The following is a 23090-nucleotide window of genomic DNA, read 5'->3' as shown; positions in this document are numbered from 1 at the left end:
CCCCCCGCCCACCCGTCACGCCCCGCCGCCCCGCCGCCCCGCCCGGCCGCAGCGGGCCTGGAGCTCTCAGGCGGGCTTGAGCGACCCTCGCAGCTGCAGCGTCGTTTTCCGCCGCTGCCCGCCGCCATGGACGTGTACCTCCCGCACCGGCTGGGGCTGCCCCGCGCGCGGTCCCCCGGCGGCCCCGGCCGCGGGTCGCCTTCCGTCAGGTACTCGGGGCCGAGGACACAGAGGGGCGGCCGGGCGGGGGTTGCGGGCTGTTGGGGTCCGGCGACGCCTCCCGCTGTAGGGCGTGGTCCGACATGGCTTCCTTGCAGACGGTTTTCCCTAAACGGCTGCCTGAGGGACGTTTCCCCAGGAACTGCGCCCTGTGTAGCGGCTCCCACAATGGCTACCCTGTAGACGGCTCCTCCGTGGAGACCCCCTACTATGACATCCCCGTCCCTGTAGGTTTCTCCCAGGAAAGGTTCTGTGGAGAACCTCTGCAGTGGGTTCTCTGTGCGTAACTCACTTGCCTTTCTCTTAGAATATTTCCCCCAGAAGCGGGTATCTGTGGAGACCCCCAACCCCACAGTAGCTCCCTTGGGTAGAAACCCCGAATGGATTTCGCAGAAACGGCTTACCTATAATCTGCCCTACAGTAGGTCTCCTCTAGAGCCTTTCCCCTTGACAGCAGCATCCCTAAAGAGTGCCCCCCTCCCGCCCCCTACATATATGCACGCTGACAGCATCGTTCTTATTGCGCGTTCCCCCACCTCCCCATGCCGAGCCTGCATCGCGACGCTCCCTCATTCCACAATAGGGAGCCCAGGTTGGGGGGAGGCGCTGGAGAAAACTAACTGGATGAATAGGAAAAAGAGGCCCAGAACCCCCGAAATTGGCGGACCCCAAGCCCCTGAGGAATTGGCGGACCCTAAGCCCCTGAGGCTAGAGACGGAGCCCCTCGGTGCCTCGGGATGGGGAGGGTGATAATGGGGAGGGTCCCGCCCCCTTTCGTTATAGGAAGACCAGTTTCCGATTTCTGCTCCCAGTGCCTTTGGGGCTGACCTTGATAGTCTGGGGATTGTTTGGGATGGAGCTGTTAGGAGGCCGCCAGCAGAGTGTGGAGGTTGGAATGAAGGAGATCGTTGAGAGAGATGAAAGAAGAGAGAGAGAAATGGGCTTTGGGATCTGCTAAACTGTCATTAAACCAGAAGAGGGGGTTTTTTGTTTTGCTTTTTCTTTATTTTAGTAACTTAGCAAAGCGAATATGTTGTTCCCTTGAAAGGAGGTTGTTAACTTATACGTTAAAATTGTTCTTCTTATATCCTTGTTATGCTACTTAGGGCATTATATTTTTAACTTTTTGCTCGCCAGTCTTTTGTTTGTTTGTTTGTTTTTATTTTGTTTTAACAAGAACAAATTCAGGGAGAGCAAGAACTAAATCTTAAAATCCTGTCCCTCTCTTACTTCCTGGCATTCCTTTCCTCACCTCTGTTTGTTGAATGAATAAAGTTTGGGAGAGGTAGGGCTAGATACCCATGGTTGCATTTGGGAGTCCTAATTTGTTTCTGATTTGGCCGGTGACTTTGTTTGAATTCCTGCTCTGCTCTTCAGAGGAATTCCTTGTGTTCCAAGTGTTTAGCTGCTTATGGTAACCATCTCCAATCTGTCCTAACATTTCTGGCAGCCACTTTCACTGTTAGAAAGTATTTGAACTTTGTACAGAATAGAAACTGCACAGGATACTTCTTTTTTCTTTCTTTTTTTTAAGTAGGCTCCATGCCCAACATGAGGCTTGAACTCACGAACCTGAGATCAAGAATTGTGTGCTCTACCGACTGAACTAGCCAGGTCCCCCTGCACAGGATACTTTAGAATTTGGAGCAGCCATCCATTAAATCTAAGCTCTATATAGACTTGGGGTTCATCCCAGATCATGTTGAGCTTAGGAATCTTGAATCTTTGAAACTTTTAGGAGAAAAAAGCTTCCCAGTGAAATCCATCTCTAAAATAACTACTGCCTTCTGTGTTTCTAGGAACATGGCAGTTCGCAGCATTTTTTAAAAATAGTGTTTCTTTGTTAGATTAATGTTGGCTAACTTTATTTTTTTTTAATTTAATTTTATTATATTATGTTAATCACCATACAGTACATCCCCAGATTCCGATGTAAAGTTTGATGCTTCATTAGTTGCGTATAACACCCAGTGCACCATGCAATACGTGCCCTCCTTACTACCCATCACCAGTCCATCCCCTTCCCCCACCCCCTCCCCTCTGAAGTTGTTGGCTAACTTTATTAATCATAAACTCTGGGTAGCACCTGGGTAGCGCAGTCGTTAAGCGTCTGCCTTCAGCTCAGGGCATGATCCCGGCGTTCCGGGATCAAGTCCCACATCAGGCTCCTGCACTGGGAGCCTGCTTCTTCCTCTCCCACTCCCCTGCTGTGTTCCCTCTCTCGCTGGCTGTCTGTCTCTGTCACATAAATAAATAAAATCTTTTTAAAAAATATTAATCATAAACTCTGAATCTTAAAACAAGTGGTTTGAATGAAACTTGTTGGTCTTCAGACAAGGGGTAGTGCAAGGAGCCCCAAGGCCTGTTTTACCTTTGGTAAAAGAAGTTGAGTCAAAGTTCTCCTCCTTTGCCTTATTTCTACATAACTGAACATGCTTTTCTTACCCATTCAAGCCTTTCCCTGACTTTTGACATTGAATGGCAGGTATGGGCTCAGCACTTTCCTGTCACCCATATTTGGATTCTTTGCAGCACTCTGACTCCTGAGTGATGAAAGAGGGAGGCCTAACTGGTGAAGTTACATTCCTAAAGACCCATAGATAGTACTTTCAAGTGTGTGGTTCTATCCTAGCAATGGAGTTCATTTTCACAGATGGGGAATAGAGATCAGGAGTTAAAATGCTGTTGCTTAGAACTAGAAGCTGCTTTTTCAGGATGTGGTAGTCATCAGTGCTGCCCATCAGCTATTTTTGGTTTCTGCCTCCTGGGCACGTGGTACAATTATACTTGCCTGCCCCCTTGAAGTTGGGTATGGCTTTATGAGTTGGTTTTGGTCAGTCAGTGTGTTCAGGAATGATGTGTATTCCTTCATGGTAAAAGCTTCTGGTGTATAATTTGCCACTCTCTTCCCCTCTACTGTGGCGACTCTTGGTGCTCCAGGTGGTGCCTAGTCCACCAGTCTGGGACTCAGAGCAAACTTCCAGGTGACTTATGTTTGACATGTAGAGCAAGTAGTAAACTTTCATTGTTTCAAGCCACTGAGATTTTCGAGTTATTACCAAGTTAACTATCTTGACTTGTACTAAGGAACCAGTGGATATAGCTGAAGTATGCTTTCCTACTTCATAATCTCTTTCTGCAGAGGGACCTGATCCTGCTCAGGACTTATTTATCAGTTTAAATTTTACTCCTCTTTATACAAATAATCCAACATACACTGGGCTAGGTGTTGTGAGACAAATAAGGTAGGCCACTGCCCTCAAAGAGCTCCTTTATAAATGGAAAGAGACAAAAACAGTACAAATCATAATACAGAGTGTTGAGAAATAAGTACTGAGGAAGAAATGGGGCTGAAGGAACAATAATGTAAGAAGGCATAGTCGGTTTTGAGCTCAGGTATTGGAAGAATGAAATTGCCATTTACTGATACTGGGAACACCGGAATTAGAGCAGTTTTGTGGAGAAAATAGAGTTCAGGTTGGGCCTTAATCATCTTGAGTTGCCTAATATCCAAATGGAGAGATTGTATAGGCAGTTTGGATATATTAATCTGGAGTTCAGGAGAAAGACTGGGACTGGAAGTACTACACTGAAGACTTCCACATTTTTATTTAAATCTATGAGATGGGATAGAGATCCTGGGAGCAAATGTAGATACAGAAGACCAACATCCAAGTCCTGGGATATCCCGTCTAGGAAAGAAAGTGTAGCGGTGTTTTCCAAATTCTGATGGAAAGTGGCTTCCTGCCTCTGAGATGGGAGAAGAATCCAGACAGTCTTGGAAAGCCAAATAATAAGTACCATTGATGGGCTGATGAGGACTAAGAATAGACTATTAGATTTGGTAACATAGAGGTCATTGGTGACCTTGACAAGAATAGGTTTGGTGCAGTGGGTTCAAGAGAAAATGGGAGGAGAAGAATTGAAGACAGTGAGTATAGATAGTCATAATAATGCTATTTCAAGGATTGAAGAGCAGAGCAGTAAGGCTGTGGCCATGAGAGAGGGAAGGATAATATGGCTATCAGAGAAAGCAGAGAAATAGGGCTCTGGTTGGAAGGGTATAAGTGTTAGAGTTCTTTTTGTTTTCATGTGAACAGACATTATAGCCTCCCTAAAACATTTGAGTTGAGAATGATGGAGTACAGAGAGGAAAACTGATAATTAAAAGAAGGGACAATTGCAGGGGTGAAGTCCTTGAGCAGGTAAGAGGGAATGGGATCTAGGACATAAATGGATATATTGGCCTCAGGCTATATAGGTGCATGGACAGTTCATCTGTGGTGAGTATATAGACCCAAATGCTGGTGTGTTGGTAGCTTGGTGGTAGGAGAAAGTGAAAATTCTCTTCTGTTTACTTCTGTATTTGCAGTTAAATAAGGCAGATCTTTAGCTAAAAATGAGGAGTAGAAAAGGTATTCGAAGTTTGAGAAGGAAGAAGGTGTAAAATCCATCCAGGAGAGTTGGGAAAAATGAGTTGAATAAGGAAATGTTTTAGTATTGCCACGCAGCTACAAGTGCCCATTTGCTGTTTGTTGTCATAAATTTAAGGTGAGACCCAGTTAGCATGGTTGTATGCTTTTCCTTCAGCTATGTTGGGCTGTTTGGATGTGGACACGGTGGAAGGGTGTGGCTCAAGTAGGATAGAGGACATCATTGGAAGACAGAAGTAAAGGAACTGAGAGAGAAGGATAGTGGGAGGATTACCTGTCTTAGTGCTTACTGAAATTATCATGAATGAAGATGGGAGTAGTAATAGCAAAAGAGATAGTGATCAAGAAGCTAAAAATCTTTAGGGAATCTGGAGAACTGAATGACTCAGAAGTTTGTAGGTATATGTAACAACAAAGGCTAGCGAGTGGTTATTGTTTGATGGCATGAAGAAATCAGCCAAAATAAAGCAAGAAGTTAAATAAAGAAATTAATTGATTGATTGATTTTCTCAAACCCGGAGGACTTGAGTTTCCAGATCAAAAGGACTCTCTAATAGTCCAGCACAACTAATTTAAAAATATCCATGCCAAGGTAGAACATTGTGAAATTTTTGAGTGCTATAAAGTCAAAAGAATATCTACAAATCACATAGATAGGGTCAGGAATCATAGGAATGCTGCAAGATTGGAAACTAGAAGATAATGGAGAAGCAGTGCCTTCTGAAGGAAAATGGATTCCTTCCTTCCCAGTTCAGTATCCAGCCACATACTGTCAAGCATATATGAGGGATGGATAAAGACATTTCACACATGCAGATTCTCAAAGTTTGACCTTACATGCTCCTGTTATTAAGAAGCCACCGGAGGATGTGCTCTAGCAAACAATCTGATTCAGGGGTTTGTGTGCTGGGGATCCTCTGTACTATGTACAGATGGAATTTCTTCCTTGTTAAGGGACTCATAAGGAAGGACTTTCTTTGTTACCCCTGGAAATTACCAAAGGCCTGGGACCATTTTTTATTGCCATTTCCCACATTGCTTGCCCTAGTACTTAGATCAGTGTCTGGCACATAGACAGCATTCACTAAATATGAACTGCTGTTGTAAGCTATTATGAAATATTGTTTGCACTAATTATTTATTGAATGAAGAGAGAATAATTACAGTTGAAGCTGTGGGCTATGTTAAATTTCGTAAGTGTTCAGAGAATGAAGAATCACATGTGAGCTAGAGGGTGAAAAGTGGTTCATGACAGTGATGTTCTACAGAGAGCACTTCAGTAAAGCCTCACAGAGGCAAGTTACCTTTTCAGATGATATTTATTGGCCAGTGGCCAATACCCATGGTACTCTTTTGGGTTTACAGATGTATAGAAATAAAAATTGCTATTGTACAGATGGTCCCTACCTTAAGAAAACTCAGGATGCAAAGCATTGTATATCTGAAAATGCAAAGCTTTACCTCCAGTGTACTTGCTTAGATGCTGGCCAGGGAGGCTTGGTATGGTGCCTATAGAAGCAGAGAGGGTTTGTTTGCTTAGTTAGGCTCTTTTGGTTTTTTCTGACCCAGAAGTAGAGGTCTGAGTATCTGCCTTTTGTGTCTGGGATGACTGTGTACTGAGGACTCTTATTTAGTGAATATGGTGGCATTAATAGTATACAGTATCTTGAAAATGTTTCATAGCTCTTGGGCTTTTCTGTGATATTCTGATTTTTAAAGAGGGGAGTGAATGAGATACAGATGCCCTGCAGTTACACAGCTTAAATTGTTTTGCCCTGAAAGTTTAGATAAAGGGTTTGCAATGTGGGTGTTTAAAACTTTTATCTGTGATTTTGAGCTCCAGTTCGAAGAAAAGGCAGCTTATTTGGCATACTTTTCATTTTCAGCTTCTTATTTTGAAATAAATGATTTTAGATTTATAGATGAGTTGCAAATATGGTACAGAATGTTCCTATATAGCCTTCATCCGGCTTACTCCAATGTTAACATCTTACATATAACCACGTGCATTAATCAAAACTAAGAAATTAATACTGGTATAGTGCTTCAATTTACTAAGTAAACTTTCGTTTACTTGGCTTTTAGTACTTAGGACTATTTATTTGAATTTCCCTAGTTTTCCTACTAACGTCTTTTTTCTACTCTAAGATCCAATCAGGGATCCCACATTGCGTTTATATTTGGCATGCATTTAATAGTCAAAGCAGTGAGGGAAAGTAATTGTGGATGCTTTCTGAATGAAGACTTGTGAAACTGACTTTACAAAGAGCAGATTGTGTGAAGAAATGCCCAAAGAAAGCCAGAGAAAAGGAAGATAATGGAAAATAAGATGTTACACCAGAATATCGTGAACAGACTTCCAGATAACATTTTCCATTTGTTTAGTTTGTGGAGTGTCTTATAAACCCCAGTTCATGCAATATGTGTAGACTTGAATTGCAATTGGGCACCAGTTTGACCCATTTTAGATAAGGTGGCCTATTGGTTAGGAGCTACATTTGGCAGCTGGCAAAAATGCCTGACAATAATGATTTAACTTAAGGGTTTATTTTTTCTTGCAAAAGATGTCTGTCTAAGGAGAGCAGGCTAGTCCTGGTATAAAGTCATCAGGGAAGGAACCAGTCCTCTTCTGTGTATTTTGGTGTTCTTAGCAAGTGGATTCCATGGCTTAATAGTCACAAAGTGGATGGAAGAACTCCAGCTATAATGTCTGTCAGGCAAGGGGAAAGAGAAGGGGCAGTTCTCCCAGTTAAGTCTGTTCTCTCCCTTCAGAGAGTTTCTCCAGAAGCTTCCACACGATGGCATCTGCATGTCTCACTGGCCAGCTCTAGCAGCAGAGGAAATGGGCCATTGCTGCCCCATATAAAATTGGGGTACTGTGAGTGAAAAGGAAGGGGAGAATGGATATGGATTAGGTAACTGTCTCTCCCACAGGCAGGTAACAATGTGGAATGAAAGTTATATTCCTTAGGATTACTAATGGGTTTGTGAGCTACATGAAAGTGCTGGGAGAAAATTAAAGTCATCAAATATTTAATGATGCCAATGCATTTCTCATTCACATCATGTATGTGTATGTATGTGTCCTTTCAGTTTGAGTCACTTATGGTGAGTGGTTAACCATGTTTTAATGTTGGCATTGCTTTTTCTATTGCAAGTTGTTGCTCCAGCAAAGATATTGGTGGGAAATGACATTTGTTTCCATGCTACGCATCCTGCCTTTTTGCCTTTCTTCCAAGTCTCTAGGTTTTGTGGGGGGAGGGGGGTTGTCTTTTTATTTTTAAGACCTTATTTTCAAGTAATCTCTACACCCAATGTGGGACTTGAACTCACAACCCTGAGATCAAGAGTCACATGCTCCCCTGACTGAGCAGCCTGACACCCCCCAACCAAGTCTCTAGTTTTGCAAGGAGAGTGAATAATTGCCACTTCAACTAGGGGCCAAATTTCTTAAACCCTAGTAGTCCTACAGTAGCTCCTTTTAATGAGTACCTGAAGTCCAAATAATGCTGATAAGGCTTGTTTATATTACTCTTACAGTTGATTTTTCCCCCAGAATTTTATTGTGAAAATGTCCATAAGTACAGAAAAGTTGAAAGAATTTTTAAGTGGCATTCATGTGAATCCATACCTAGATTCTACACTTTTAATATATCTGCTATATTTGCCTTATATATCCATTCCTCTATGCACCAATCCATCCTATATTGTAATGCTTTTTAAAGTAAATTATAGATATTAGTATGTTTCATCCCTAAATGTTTCCTGGGATTTATTCTGTATTAGGAAGAATGCTTTCTGTTGAAAATGGCAGAAACCAAACTCAAAGGTTTTATGTAAAAAGAATATATTGCCTTATGTGACTGGAAGGAATAATAGAGAGGTAGACTTCCTACGGGAAGAGGTGCAGAAACTAGGGCCTCAAGAACTGGAACCAAAACTCTTCTATCAGAACAGTTGCCTCGATCCATACAGCCCCAAATACACATTCTTCCTGCACTATGACCCCAGAGGCCATTTCTCTTCCAGGTCTAAAATGGGGAAATCCCTGGTAAGGACTCCAGTTGCCCTGGCTTGCTTCTGGGTAAATGAAATTGGAAACCATGGCGGAGAAGGAGCACAGTGTTTGTTATCAAGGGAGGTAGAAGTGGAAAGCCTGCTAAGTACATACCTCAGAAAACTTGCCACTTGTTTTCTGAGGCTGGCATAATCCTGGTACTTGACAAGGACAACACAAAGGAGAACGACAAATGGGAAAATTCTAAATAAAACAATAGTATATTGAATCTAGACGTATGATTAAACAACTTTACACGTAAGTAGAATTTGTCCCAGAAATGCAAGAGTTGTTTATCATCAGGAAGTCTATCAGTGAGGGATGCCTGGGTGGCTCAGTCAGTTAAACGTCTACCTTTAGCTCAGTTCATGATCCCGGGGTCCTGGGATTGAGTCCCACATTGGGCTCCCTGCTCAGTGGGGAGCCTGCTTCTCCCTTTCCCTCTGCCTGCCACTCTTGTGCTCTCTCTCTCTCTCTCTCTCAGATAGATAGATAAAATCTACCAAAGAAATTAACAGATTAGTAGATGACCCCCCAAATCTACTTAAAATTTAGTTTCATTCTCGATTTAAATCAAGTAACATAATAAGGTTTTAGCTAATATAATATAAGCAAAAGAGGGGCACCTGGGTGGCTCAGTTGGTTAAGCATCTGACTCTTGTTATCAGCTCAGGTCTTGATTCAGAGTTGTGAGTTCAAGCCCTGCATTGGGCTCCATGCTGGGCATGGAGCCAACTTAATAAAAAAGATGATAAGCAAAAGAAATAATCATCTACTTCTTGCAGTAGGCTCTTAATTGGTCTCTCAGGTTCAACTCTTCTCGTTTGGTCTGTTTCCAATACAGTAAAGTGATCTTTTGAAAATATGTCATCTCATATAAGTCATCCCTCTTTTCAAAACACTCCAAGAAAAATCTCAAATCATGAGTTTTGATAAGACTCTAATCCGGTTTCCACCTTTTCCCCCCTCTTTATCTCGTATTACTATCTTCCTCACTTTGCTGGACCTTTGCACTTACTGTGCAGCTTTTTCTCTAGTTTCCTTCAGGTCTTTATGCAAATCTCCTCTCAGTAAAACCTTTCTTAATATCTGTCTTTAAAACAGCAACCCACCTTCCTCTTAGGACTCTTAATCCTCCACTTACTGCCATATGATAACTGTATTTTTCCTACTTATTTTTATTTCTCCCTCACTCATTTCCCAATTAGAATGTAAGTTCTAGGGGCTTCTGAGTGGCTTAGTTGGTTAAGCGTCTGACATTGATATCAATCAGCTCAGGTCTTGATCTCAGGGTTGTGAGTTCGAGCTTCGTGTAAAAAAGAAAATGTAGGGGCGCCTGGGTGGCACAGCGGTTAAGCGTCTGCCTTCGGCTCAGGGCATGATCCTGGCATTATGGGATCGAGCCCCACATCAGGCTCTTCCACTGTGAGCCTGCTTCTTCCTCTCCCACTCCCCCTGCTTGTGTTCCCTCTCTCGCTGGCTGTCTCTATCTCTGTCGAATAAATAAATAAAATCTTTAAAAAAAAAAAAAAGAAAATGTAAGTTCTGAAATAATAAATAAATAAAACAAAATGTAAATGCTAATATTTTCATCCCAAGGGTTTTTTCCCTTTTATTAATTGCTAAGTCCCTCCACCCCAGCTCTTGAGTAACCAGTGCCTGACACACAGTAGGTGCTCAATAAAAATGCGATTAATTATTGAGTTGGAATAAAAGCTGTAAATATTGAAGAGATAAAACTGCTGTGAATTGCTACTTGGAAAACTGTGATAGTAGATAAAACTATTAGAACTTATAAGAATTTATCAAATTGTTTGAAAAAGGTAATGGATTCAAGATGACATTCAAAATGGGAACAAAAACTATAAAATACCTAGGAATCAATCTAATAAGGAATGTGTAAAACTTACGTAAATAAAAATATAAAACTTGACAGAAGGACATAAAACAGAAATGAACAGAGAGATACATCATGTTCCTGAGTGGGGAACTCAATGCTGTCCAAATTCAGTATGATCACAATACAAATTCTCAATGGGAATTTTTCTGGAACTTGACAAACTGATTTTATAATTCATTTTAAAAAGAAAATATTCAGGGACCCTGGGTGGCTCAGTTGGTTAAGCGTCTGCCTTTGGCTCCGATCATGGTCCCAGGGTCCTGGGATCGAGTTCTGCATCGGGCTCCTTGCTTGCCAGGGAGCCTGCTCCTCCCTCTGCCTCCCACTCCCCCTGTTGTGCTCTCTCATGCTCTCTCTCTCTCTGACAAATAAATAAAAGCTTAAAAAGAAAAAGAAAATGTTCAGGGATACCTGGTGGCTTAGATGGTTAAGTGTCTGCCTTTGCTTGGGTCGTGAGATTGAGCCCACATCTGGCTCCCTGCTCGGTGGGGAGTCTGCTTCTCCCTCTCCCTCTCCCTTCCACGCATGTGTTCTCGCTCTCTCTCTCAAATGAATAAATAAAATCTTTAAAAAAAAAAAAAGAAAAAATGTTCAATAAAAGCCATGATCTTTGAAACAATGATAGAACTCGCCCTAGAAGATATAAAAATAATCCATTTATTACAAAGTTCAAGTAATAATTTTGATTATTTTTTAAGTATACCATTTCTGAGAGAATAGATAAATAGATCAAGTAAAGATTGAAAATACAGATCCCACTTTGTATAATAATTTAACATATTCACATCAGAGGATGAAAAGGATCAATATGTGGTCTTGAGACAATCATTAATAGTTTGGAGGAAAAATATAGTTATATTGGGGCACTTGGGTGGCTCAGTCGGTTAAGCATCTGCCTTCATGATCTCAGGGTCCTGGAATTAAGCAGCTTTTGGCTCCCTGCTCAGCGATGAGTCTGCTTCTCCCTCTCACCCTCCCCCCAGCTCATGCTTTCTCTCTCTCAAAATAAAATTAAAATAAAATAAAATAATACAGTTATATTCTTGCTTCACAAAAGTAACAAACTATAGAAATGATCCCTGAAAGTATAGTCTTCCTGCTTCACAAAAATAAAAAGGCAAGTTTAGAGGAGCAAAGAGCCAAATGTTTAAAACACACACATACAAATAAAATTAAATAATTGGCATTTTATTTTATTTTTTTATAATACTGAGTGGGGAAGACACAAAAGGAAGACCTAAAACTCCTAAGCCTAAAGATAGAGTTACGCAGACTTAGTTAAATAAAACCTGACAGCTTCTGCATGAAAAAGATACCATAACCAAAGTCTAGAATGTTAAAGAAAGTATTTGCAGCATAAGGCCGAAATACGACTTTTAAAATATGGAATATATAAATTATTCAGAACCCCCCACCATGACTAAGTAGAAAATGGGTAAAGAACAAGAATATGCATTCACAGAAAAGGAAGTATAGATGATCAATGAACATTGGACAGCCTCCCTAGTGATTAGGGAGAAATGTAAAAGTATGATAATGAAAATTAGTTGGAGAGTGATAACACATGGTTTAGAAAGTTTTAGGGAAACAGGTACTCTGGTATATTGTAGGTGACTGTTTTAAGAAAACAATTTGGCAGCATCTATCAAAATTTAAAATGCAGATACTTCTTAACCTGGCAGTGGTACTTTTTAGGTCTCTACCTTGCAGACATTTTTGCAGTGCCAAATATGGATATAGTTATTCTTTGAAGCATTGTTTGCTATTGCAAAAATAATAAATATCCTGAATGTTCAATCAGAGTGGCTGGTTAAATAAAAACAAAAGAATACAGTGTGGCACTTTTAAAAATGCGATTGAGTTCTAGGTACTAACTTGGAAAGGTCTTACGGTATAATGTTAAGTGAAAAAAGCATGTTGCAGAGCAGTTATGTATCATGATTATGATTTTATGTAAAAACAATCCACCCCCCCCAAAACTCACCTGAACTATACATTACTGAGAGATTCACACAAAATTGTTCACAGTTTTCTGTAATAAGGTGAGTTATATTAGTATGAGGATTCACTTTGTAAAACAATCAAAACACAAAGCATACAGAATAAAAGGACAATATATTCATTATTTAATTTTGAAAATAAGTTAACATAAAGTCACTTATGGAGAAAAAAACAGGCAAAAAACTTTTCAGGTTTGTTTGTCCTTCATTTCCAGGGAACCAGGATAATGAAATACGAACAAGAAAATATACCTGGCTGTGTATACAGTAACTTGTAAAAGCAGTGAGCAGTGAATTAACTATTATAAAATGGGAAAAACAGAGATGACTGACTGTTTAGAATTCAGAAGTACTGTGTCTGTAGCAAACTTTATTGTCAGGACATCAGTGAGGTGTAGCAGAAAGGAGAAGTTCAGAGGTAAGGTATCTGGTGGCTCACATTTTGATGCTGCTAATCCTGGCTCAGCCTTGTGATTTTGGGTAAAAAAGACTAAAGATTGGTGGACATACAACAAGCTCAGTGGTGACCTCTGGGAGTCAGGAGCAGTGACAATTTTAATATTCCCCTTTTTTTTCCATCAAAAAAAGGATAATAAATATTTTACTTAGCGGCACTAAGGTAGATAAAAGCAAGTATGCCAAAAGGTCAATAGAGGCTAATTCTGAGTGCTGGGAATACCGGCGATTGTGGTTTTCTCTGTACTTACTGGGTTTTTTTTTTTTAATAGGTAAGTACTTCAATAAGTGACAGGTTTAATGGTTCACTGACAAATAATAGGCTATGTTCTGGTTAAGAATTAAATTTGGGAAGCAGGAAAATATATAAAGGAAAGAACAGAATTTAGTTTTACTCATTTGACGGGAAAAGGTCTTTCTGTATTTTATGTGCTTCCGACTTTATTTGGCCAAGATACTTGTGGAAAAGAAACGCTTTCCGCTCCTATTCTCAGTATTATTGTGGCTTTCCACAGCAGTAGTTGGGGGAGCTGTTTCCTGGTCACATGACATAGTCATGCTTTTTGTCACTGGCTGGTTGTTAGTTTGAAAACCAAAGACTCTTGGTAACCTTGGCAGTCGGTCTGTCTGCTGTTCATATGGGTTAGGAAATGGGCCAAAGGACCAACTCGATGAAATATTTCTAGTGCAGAGAATGATTGCAGGATTGATCTTGTAGTAAACATGAGAGTGGAGAGGGACAGACAACCATTTCCCAGGGAAAGAAGGTTTCTTATTTCGATCTTGATCATCTTGTAGTTTCTGTTCTGCCACTTCTAAAACCCGAAATTGCTCCACCCTTACCTCCAGCCCCAGATGTTTATTAAGAAAATGTTCAAACAGGGGCGCCTGGGTGGCACAGCAGTTAAGCGTCTGCCTTCGGCTCAGGGCGTGATCCCGGGATCGTTTTGATATATACCCAGAAGTAGAATTTCTGGATTATAAGATAATTCTATTTTTAAATTTTTCTCTTCCCCTGCCCCTCTATTTTTAATTTTTTGAGGAACTGCTATACTGTTTTCCACAGCGGCTACAGTTTTACATTCCCATCAACAGTGCCTAAAGTTTCCAATTTCTCCCAATCCTTTCTTGTTTTTTCTTTTTTTAATAGTAACTATCCTAATTTGTGTGGGATTAGTATCTCTTTGTAGTTTTGATTTGCATTTCCCTCATGATTAGTGATGTTAAACATCTTTTCATGTGCTTATTGGCCATTCATATATCTTCTTTAGAGAAATGTGTATTCGAGTCTTTTGCCTATTTTGAATGGGTTTTTCTTTGTGTGTATGGTTGAATTGTAGGAGTGCTTCATATATTCTGGATATTAATCTCTTATCAGATACATGATTTGCAAATATCTCTTCCCATTCTGTGGTTTGCCTTTTCACTTTGTTGATTGTGTCCTGCGAACGTAAGTTTTTAATTTTGATAAAGTCTAATTTACGTATTTTTTATTTTGTTGTCTGTGCTTCTGGTGTCATAGCAATAAGTCATTGCCAAATCCAGTTTCATGAAGCTTTTCCCATGTTTTCTTCTAAAAGAAGAAACAAAAACATGAACCGTTACAGTTTCAGGTTTACATTTAGGTCTTTTTTTTCTGTTTTGAGTTAAATTTTGTATATGGTGTAAAGTAAGGGTCCAAATTTATTTTTCCTCATGTGGATACACAGTGTTCCCAAAGCCATTTGTTGAAAAAATTGTCCTTTTGGGGCACCTGGGTGGCTCAGTTGGCTAAGCATCTGCCTTCAGCTCAGGTCATGATACCAGGGTCCTAGGAGCAAGCCCCACCTCAGGCTCTCTGCTCATCAGGGAGCCTGCTTCGCCCTCTCCCTCTGCCTGCCCCTCGCCCTGCTTGTACACGTTCTCTCGCGCTCTCTGTCAAATAAATAAATAAAATCTTTTTTGAAAAATTGTCCTTTCTCAGAGCGTGGTCTTGGTACCCTTGTGAAAAATCATTTGACTGTGAGGATATTATAGTGAGTGAAAATAAGCCAGTCAGGGGCGCCTGGGTGGCACAGCGGTTAAGCGTCTGCCTTCGGCTCAGGGCGTGATCCCGGCGTTGTGGGATCGAGCCCCACATCAGGCTCCTCTGCTATGAGCCTGCTTCTTCCTCTCCCACTGCCCCTGCTTGTGTTCCCTCTCTCGCTGGCTGTCTCTATCTCTGTCAAATAAATAAATAAAATCTTTAAAAAAAAAAAAAAAAAAAGAAAATAAGCCAGTCATAAAAAGAGTTTATTTCTGAGCTCTGTATTTCATTCCATTGTTCAATATGTCTAGCTTTATGCCAGTACCACACTGTTTTGATTACCATAGCTTCGTAGTTACTGTTGTAATCGGGAAGTGTGTCCTCCAGTTTTGTTCTTCTTTTTCAGTATGGTTTTGACTATTCTGGGTTCCTTGAGATTTCCTATGAATTTTAGGATGGATTTTTCTATTTCTACAAAAAACATTGTTGGGATTTTGATAGGGATGGTGCTGAATCTATAGATCACTTTCTGTATTGACAGTTTAACAACACAAAGTCTTCCAGTGCGTGAACATGGATGTATTTCCATTATTGGTGTCTTCTTTAATTTCCTTTAGAAATGTATGAACAATCCAGTTTCTCTGAATCCTCCCCAGCATTTTGGTATTGTCACTCTTTGTTATTTTAGCTTTTCTAATAGATGTATAGTGATATCTCATTGTGGTTTTAATTTGCATTTCCCTAATGGATAATGATGTAGAACATGTTTTCGGGTGCTTATCTGCCTGCCATCTCTATATCCTCTTTGAGGAAATGTTTCTTTACCCCTTTTGCCCATTTTCTAATTGGATTTTAATTTTTTTTACCATTGTTTTGAGAATTCTTTATATATTCTACTTTGTCAGATATGTGATATAAATATGTTCTCCCAACAAACTGAAGACTTCAGAGGTGGGGGAATGGGATAGACTGGTGATGGGTAGTAAGGAGGGCACATATTGCATGGTGCACTGGGTGTTATACGCAACTAATGAAGCATCGAACTTTACATCGGAATCCGGGGATGTACTGTATGGTGATTAACATAATATAATAAAAATAAATAAATAAATAAATAAATAAATATGTTCTCCCAGTCTGTAGCTTGTTTTCTCATTCTTTCAATGGGGTCTTTCAGAAAGTAAAAGTTTACAATTTTGATGAAGTCCAGTTTATTGATTTTTTTTTTCTTTCATGGATTATACTATCGGTATTAAGCCTAAGAATTTCATTAAGTCTTAAGTTCTGATGATTTTCTTTTGTTATCTTTTAAAGATTTTATAGTTTCGGGCACCTGGGTGACTCAGTCAGTTAAGCATCTGTCTTCCTCTCAGGTCATGATCCCAGCATCCTGGGATCAAGCCTTGCATCCGGCTCTCTGCTCAGCGGAGAGCCTGCTTTTCCCTGTCCCTCTGCCTTCCAGTCTTCCTCCTTGTGCTCTCTCTCTCTTTCTGTGTCAAAAAATAAATAAAATCTTTTTAAAAATAACTAAAGATTTTATAGTTTTACATTTAAAATTTTAAATCTGTGATCTATCTTGAGTTCATTTTGTGTAAGATACAAAATTTAGGTTGAGGTTCATGTTTTTGTTTGTGGATACCCATTTGCTCCAACACCATTTATTGAAAAGACTATACTTCCATTGTATTCCTTTTGAACCTTTATCAAAAATTAATTAGCTGTATTTGTGGAGGTCTATTTCTGGGAGTTCTTTTTTGTTCCATTGATTTATGTGTCTATCTCTCTATCAGTACCATTCAGTCTTGATTACTTTAGCTGTATAGTAAGTCTTGACATCAGAGTGATTCCTCTCCCTATTTTTTCTTCTTCCAAAAATTTTTAGGTATTCTAGTTCCTTTGCTTTTCTATGTGAGTTTTGGGTTAATTTTGTCTATATCTACAGAAAATCTTGCTGGAATTTTTAAGGAATTTTGTTAAATCTGTACATCAATTTAGGGAGAATTGACATCTATACTATTTTGAGTCTTCCAATCCATAGACAGTGTCTCTCCATTTACTCAGATCTTCTTTGATTTCCTTTTTTTTTTTTTTTAAGATTTTATTTAGAGAGAGAGAGAGAGAAAGAGCTCATGTGAGCAGGGGGAGGGAAGGGGAGAGACCTTCCAGCACACTGAGCATGGAGCCTGATGTGGGGCTCGATCTCACCACCCCTGAGATCATGACCTGAGCTGAAACCAGTAGTCTGACACTCAACCGACTGAGTCACCCAGATGCCCCTTCTTTGTTTTCCTTTGTCAGTGTTTTATAGATTTTAGCATGTAAATCCTGTATGTGTTTTGTTGAATTTATATTTAAATGGCATTGTGTTTTTAATTTTGGTTTCCATGTGTTCATTGCTTTGATACAGAAATAGAGTTGATTTTTATATATTGACCTTGCAAGCTTGTAAACTCACTCAGTAGTTCTAGGGTTTTTTTTTTATAGATTTACATAGGCCATTATGTCATCTGCAAATAAGGATAGTTTTATTTCCTCCTTTTCAATATGTATGTCTTTTATTTCCTTGTCTTATTGCACTAGCTAGAACTTCTATTATCATGTTGAATAGGAGTGATGAAAGCAGACATTTTTTCTTGTTCCTCCTTTTAGGGCAAGAGCATTCAGTCTTTCACTATTAAATATAATCTTAATTCCTAATTTTCTGAGTGTTTTTATTGTGAACAAGTGCTGAATTTTGTTGAATGATTTTTCTGCATCAATTATATGGCTGTGTAATTTTTTTTCTTCTTCAGCCTGTTAATTTGATGGATTACATTGATTGATTTACCAATTATGAACCAGCCTTGCATCCCTGGGGTAAACCCCTCTTGGTCATGGTGTATAATTCTTCTTATATGTTGTTGAATTCTATTTACTAATATTTTATTAAGGGTTTTTAGAGATATATTCATGATGGATATTGGTCTATAGCTTTCTTTTCTGGGAGTACTGTCTTTGGTTTTGATGTTAGGTGGTATATGTGAACATTGTGAGGGAAGACAGTGATAATGACAACTAAGTCATGGAATGGATTTTTTGGGGAGTGGAAACATCAGAAAGAATCCGGGGGCAAAAAAAGAATTCAGGGAAGAGAAATAGTGGTGTTTCACTGAATGCAGTTGTTTGGGTGAGTATAGGGCAGTATAATGGAGCAGCTTCAGCGAAGAGTGGGGATGAAGTCTGATTGTCATAGATGGAACAGTTAGTGTAGTTGGTTTATGGAGGATCTTAGTTAATGATGTGGTAAGGTTGGGAATATGTTGACTGTAGAGAAAAAATTAAATATAGGAGTGTTAGGGAATGAATAGTGGAGGCAAATCTAGTGGAAGGATCAGTCTTAAGCAGGAAATTGAGCACCTTTTCCTGGGACTGCTGGGAAAGAGGAGGGGTTGGTATGGAGAGCATGGAATCCTTAGAAGTGATATTAATGTCTGGGATTGCCTCTCCTTATGCTTTTTTTGGGAGGAGGGCGTACCTCTAAGGCCACAGGAATAGACCTGCCCAGAAATGGAAACAAATACACTTTGCTGACACTCTAACTGGGGGTAGTTGTGATGTTGAATCAGAAGAGCTTCATTTAGGTCCTTAAACCAATATTTTTTTTTATATGTTTTTCACTTTTGTTTTTGGCAAACTGATGGGGACCACAGTTAGGGCAAATAAGTGTGGAAACTCTTCTTTGATAATCCTCAAAATTGAGAAATCATTGGAGAGCCTTCTGATCAGTTGCTGAGTCTCAGTCCTGTCTAGCATTGACCATGAGAGGGCCTTTGGCTCCATTCTCTATTGGGCCACAGAGCCACAGACTATCCAGTTTGTAATCAGCAGTTCAGATTTAGGCTTCAGATAAATTCTGCATAATCTCTTCCAGAAAGTAGAAGAGAAGGGAGTACTTCCCAGTTCATGTTAATAGTTCTGATATCAAAACCTGGCAAGGGCCAGTTTCCATCCCTAGCATCATTCCTCTTCCTTATGCCTTTGTGTGCTGACACTTAGGAGCTGATTTCTGTTCTTGTTGCAGCTGCAGCCGACTCCGCCAGGTTCAGAGCATATTGACCCAGAGCAGCAAGTCTCAGCCTGATGGGATCCTCTGCATCCTAGGTCAGTGCTTTTAACAAAGTGGGGCAACCTGGCTTCTGTTCAAGGAAGATATTAATAATGGTATCATTGTAAGATAAGCTTGAGTTAGTCTCCTGCTCCCAGCTCTTCTTCCCTTGAAATCTGTTGCTGTTCTCATGAGGTCAGGTGAGCTATCAGTGGGATAAGGAGGGCCTACCACAGGGCAGGTACTTTGTACATGTTATCTCATTCTTCTCACAGCAGCCTTGCAAAGGAGCAGTGTTGTCTCTTTTTTTACGGAGGGGGAAACCGAAACTCTAGGAGATGAAACAGACTTGCTCAGGACCATAGAGTGGCAGAACTGGGCATTTATTTGTTCTTTAATTTTTTTTATTATGAAAATGCATCATATAATTTAAAAATTAAGACAATACACAAATGATAATGAACAGAGCTTCCTAACCATCTCAGATACTCAGTTCCACTCCCCAGAGATAGCATTGCCAATTGAATCTTTTCTTTTTCAAACACAAATGGGAACATTTTGTTCATACTGTTGTTAACCTAATTTTTAAATTTTCATTTGACAATGTATCTTAGAGATTTTTTCTGTAACAGATTGATCTTATTTATCTCATTTTCATTTATACCCATATTATTGAGTCGGGGAAGAGGAATTGTTAAGTCTGGTGGTTGGTCCGTCAACCACCCAAGTTCCTTCCCAGAAGCGAACCACTACTAGGTTCTTGTTTGTCTTTCCTCATACATTCTATGCATGATTTTGTGTTTTCACTTAACAGCACTTGGCATTTAAGCTTGCGGGAGGCAGCGTGCAGAGTGGTTAAAAACATGCACTCTGGAGCTAGGCAGGTTTTAGGTTTGAATCCTGATTCCACTACTCAGCCCAGACATTGGTGGGTCTCCATAAAAACACAGTTGTGGTGCAATAACCAAGCTATGGAAAGAGCCCCGATGTCCATTGACAATGGATAAATAAGATGTGGTACATATATCCAATGGAATACTACTCAGCCATCCAAAAAAATGAAATCTTGCCGTTTGTAACAACATGGATGGAACTAGACAGTATTATGCTAAGCGAAATACGTCAATCAGAGAAAGACAATTATCATATGATCTCACTCATATGTGGAATTTAAGAAACAAAACAGTATCATAGTGGAAGGAAGGGAAAAATAAAACAAGATAAAATCAGAGGAGGAGACAAACCATAAGAGACTCTTAATCATAGGAAACAAACTGAGGGTTGCTGGGGATGGGGGGACCGGGGATGGTGTAACTGGGTGATGGACATTAAGGAGGGCACATGATGCAGTGAGCACTGGGTATTATATAAGACTGGTGAATCACTGAACTCTACCTCTGAAACTAATAATACACTATATGTTAATTAATTGAATTTAAATAAAAATTAAAAAAATAAATAGCGGCTGATGCCAGCAGAGAACAAAGAATGCCTCTTGACTATATACACTCAATACACACACACACACACACACACACCTGCACAAGCCGTCTTTGAAATTTAAATGGTATTTAGAGAGGAAATGAAGGGCAGAACCTTAAAAATTGCCTAAGTTTGAAATTTAAAAAACTGAACAATAATTTTACTGAGCTTACCTGGGAAAATGTAATCAAGTTTTCTGCTTTTAGAAGGAAATGCGGATTTATGATAAAAATTACATTATTTTTTGTTAAAGCTATATTTTACCTAAAAACAAAACAAAACCATAGTTGTGGTGGACCTGGAATTTCTGCCAAAGGTTTCAAATATTTGAGCAACATTTATTGAATTCTCTTTCCAGCTGCAACCCTCAGAAGGGTGGGGGCTATCTTTGCCATGAATTTACCTATGAATAAAAGCACCCTTTCATTACTGTAGTTATGCTATTATTTCAGCTGGCTTCTGTGTCCCTTCCTTTGACATATGCCCCTGCAATCAAAGTTATGTTTGTTTAGCACTTCTGTACTTTCTGGCACTATAAGATTATTTTATATATTTCCGCTCCAGTCCTGGAATCAGCCGTTTCTCCAAGGAGTGATGGGGTTCCTTTTACTGGAGAATGGTATTAGAAACCAGGATCTGGGGCGCCTGGGTAGCGCAGTCGTTAAGCATCTGCCTTCGGCTCAGGGCGTGATCCCAGCGTTCCGGGATCGAGTCCCACATCGGGCTCCTCCGCTGGGAGCCTGCTGCTTCCTCTCCCACTCCCCTGCTGTGTTCCCTGTCTCGCTGGCTGTCTCTCTGTTACATAAATAAATAAAATCCTTAAAAAAGAAAGAAAGAAGAAACCAGGATCTGGGCATTGGATATACTCTTGTTACTACTGGGATGTCATTCCTTCTAGGCCCTGGGGCAGCTGATAGAGTTACAAAATACTTTCGTGTACATTACCTGTAAATGTTATGTAACCATCTGTATCTATATTAAGCTAAACATGAATTCACATTAATGTCTCCAGCCTACCCAGTCACCACGTAGATTATTCTAGTTTCCCCCTTTTGCTTATCTGTAAACTTCTACTTCACCAGTAAGAAACTTGGCATCCATCATCCACCATCAGTTTACTTTTTTAATTCCAGTATACATATATAGCAGTATCAGAACTGTTAACCCATAATATCCTATGAGAAACAACTTTGTCAGCTAAGGCATAGTGCCTATATGGAGTTTCTTTTGCCTTTAATTTTACATGGCCAGTCTTTTTCATGTCAGCAGTTTATGCAGCTGGAACCTTTAGAAGTGGACGTCTTGAGACTAGGTCTGCCCAGTCTACTGTTTATTTTTAACTCTATAGCCCTTCAAACTTTGGTCCTTAAATAGGCCAGTCCATTCTGGCTTTTGATTCTTTTTCATCCCTCTCTTTACTGAAGCATTGAATGGAATAGAACAGGGCTGTGCTGCTTTGATCTCAACTTAGAAAGGAGTTCTCTTATATTAGAAGTCCTCTGCCACAGGCAGTTCTTGGGCCCCTCTGGTCTAAATGACCATTACTTTTTACTTTTCACTTGTCTACCATTGACAGTCCGCTTTGCCAGACTCGAGCCATATTTCTATTCTTGGAGCTCTTTCTGCTCCAACTCCTTCCTCAGCCTCATGTAGACAGCTACTACCTGCCCATGACATATTCAGAGATAATCAGGAACCAGACAGTACATATGCCTATGCCATTGAGAGGCAGTAGTGAAGGTGTATTGTTTAATTTCTCTTTTGTCTCTGACCCAGCCCTGCTCGACTGTAAGTTCCATGGGGGCCATTTGCAGGCATATTTACCACACACTCCAGCATCCAGCACAGTGATGGGCCTTGAGCTTGATAACTATTGTGAAATGATGGGTGTCTATAGTTCCATTCACTTGTCCTGTTTTTCACTTCTTTGAGTTCTTTTCAAACTACCTTAATCTGCCTTTATTTGATCCCCCATGTTTCGATAAAGCTCTCTTAAGTGAATATTTTTTTATCCCCTATTCCTATTCCAACTGAAAAGTATTCCAATATCTTTAACCAGCCATGGCAGGACATGGGCCATATTTTCTGCTTCTTTCTATACTCAAAAATTGCTTTTTGGAAATAGATCTTGAAAACCAAGTAAGAGTACTTGATGCTTCTTTCACAGAGTTGCTTAATTTCTTTGCTGGCTCAAAACTGGTGTGAGCATCTGCCTTTAACCTAACCATCAGGGTTTTGCCGAGCAGGGGCAAATTGTTGGGAGTCATTCGTGTCCCATAGTACAACTGATCAGAGCCTTCTTTGCTTTGCAGGAATCGATAGCAGGTATAATGAAGGCTGCAGAGAGCTGGCGAATTATCTTCTGTTTGGTTTGTACAATCAGAATACAAGTGATTTTGAGAAAACAGGGTTTTCTGAAGAAGTTCTAGATGGTAAGTATATGTAGTATGAAGT

At 39.9% G+C, this 23090-nt stretch overlaps 1 protein-coding gene and 1 pseudogene across 1 annotated transcript in view; one reads left to right on the top strand and one right to left on the bottom strand.

The window, feature by feature from the left end:
- Positions 1 to 17: 17 nt before the first annotated feature.
- C13H20orf194 (chromosome 13 C20orf194 homolog) overlaps positions 18 to 23090 on the top strand; it is a 125131-nt gene continuing 102058 nt past the window's right edge. Inside the window, exons 1-3 of the mRNA XM_034641898.1 lie at positions 18 to 209; positions 19131 to 19210; positions 22949 to 23068. Coding sequence (XP_034497789.1) covers positions 127 to 209; positions 19131 to 19210; positions 22949 to 23068 — 283 coding nt within the window. The 5' untranslated portion in view covers positions 18 to 126. The remainder of the gene's footprint in view (positions 210 to 19130; positions 19211 to 22948; positions 23069 to 23090) is intronic.
- LOC117795864 lies at positions 11632 to 11704 on the bottom strand (annotated as a pseudogene).

Source organism: Ailuropoda melanoleuca, chromosome 13, assembly GCF_002007445.2.
Source record: "Ailuropoda melanoleuca isolate Jingjing chromosome 13, ASM200744v2, whole genome shotgun sequence".
Classification (NCBI taxonomy): Eukaryota; Metazoa; Chordata; class Mammalia; order Carnivora; family Ursidae; genus Ailuropoda; species Ailuropoda melanoleuca.
Note: the sequence above shows the minus strand (reverse complement) of the source record. Positions and strands in the feature narration are given on the sequence as shown.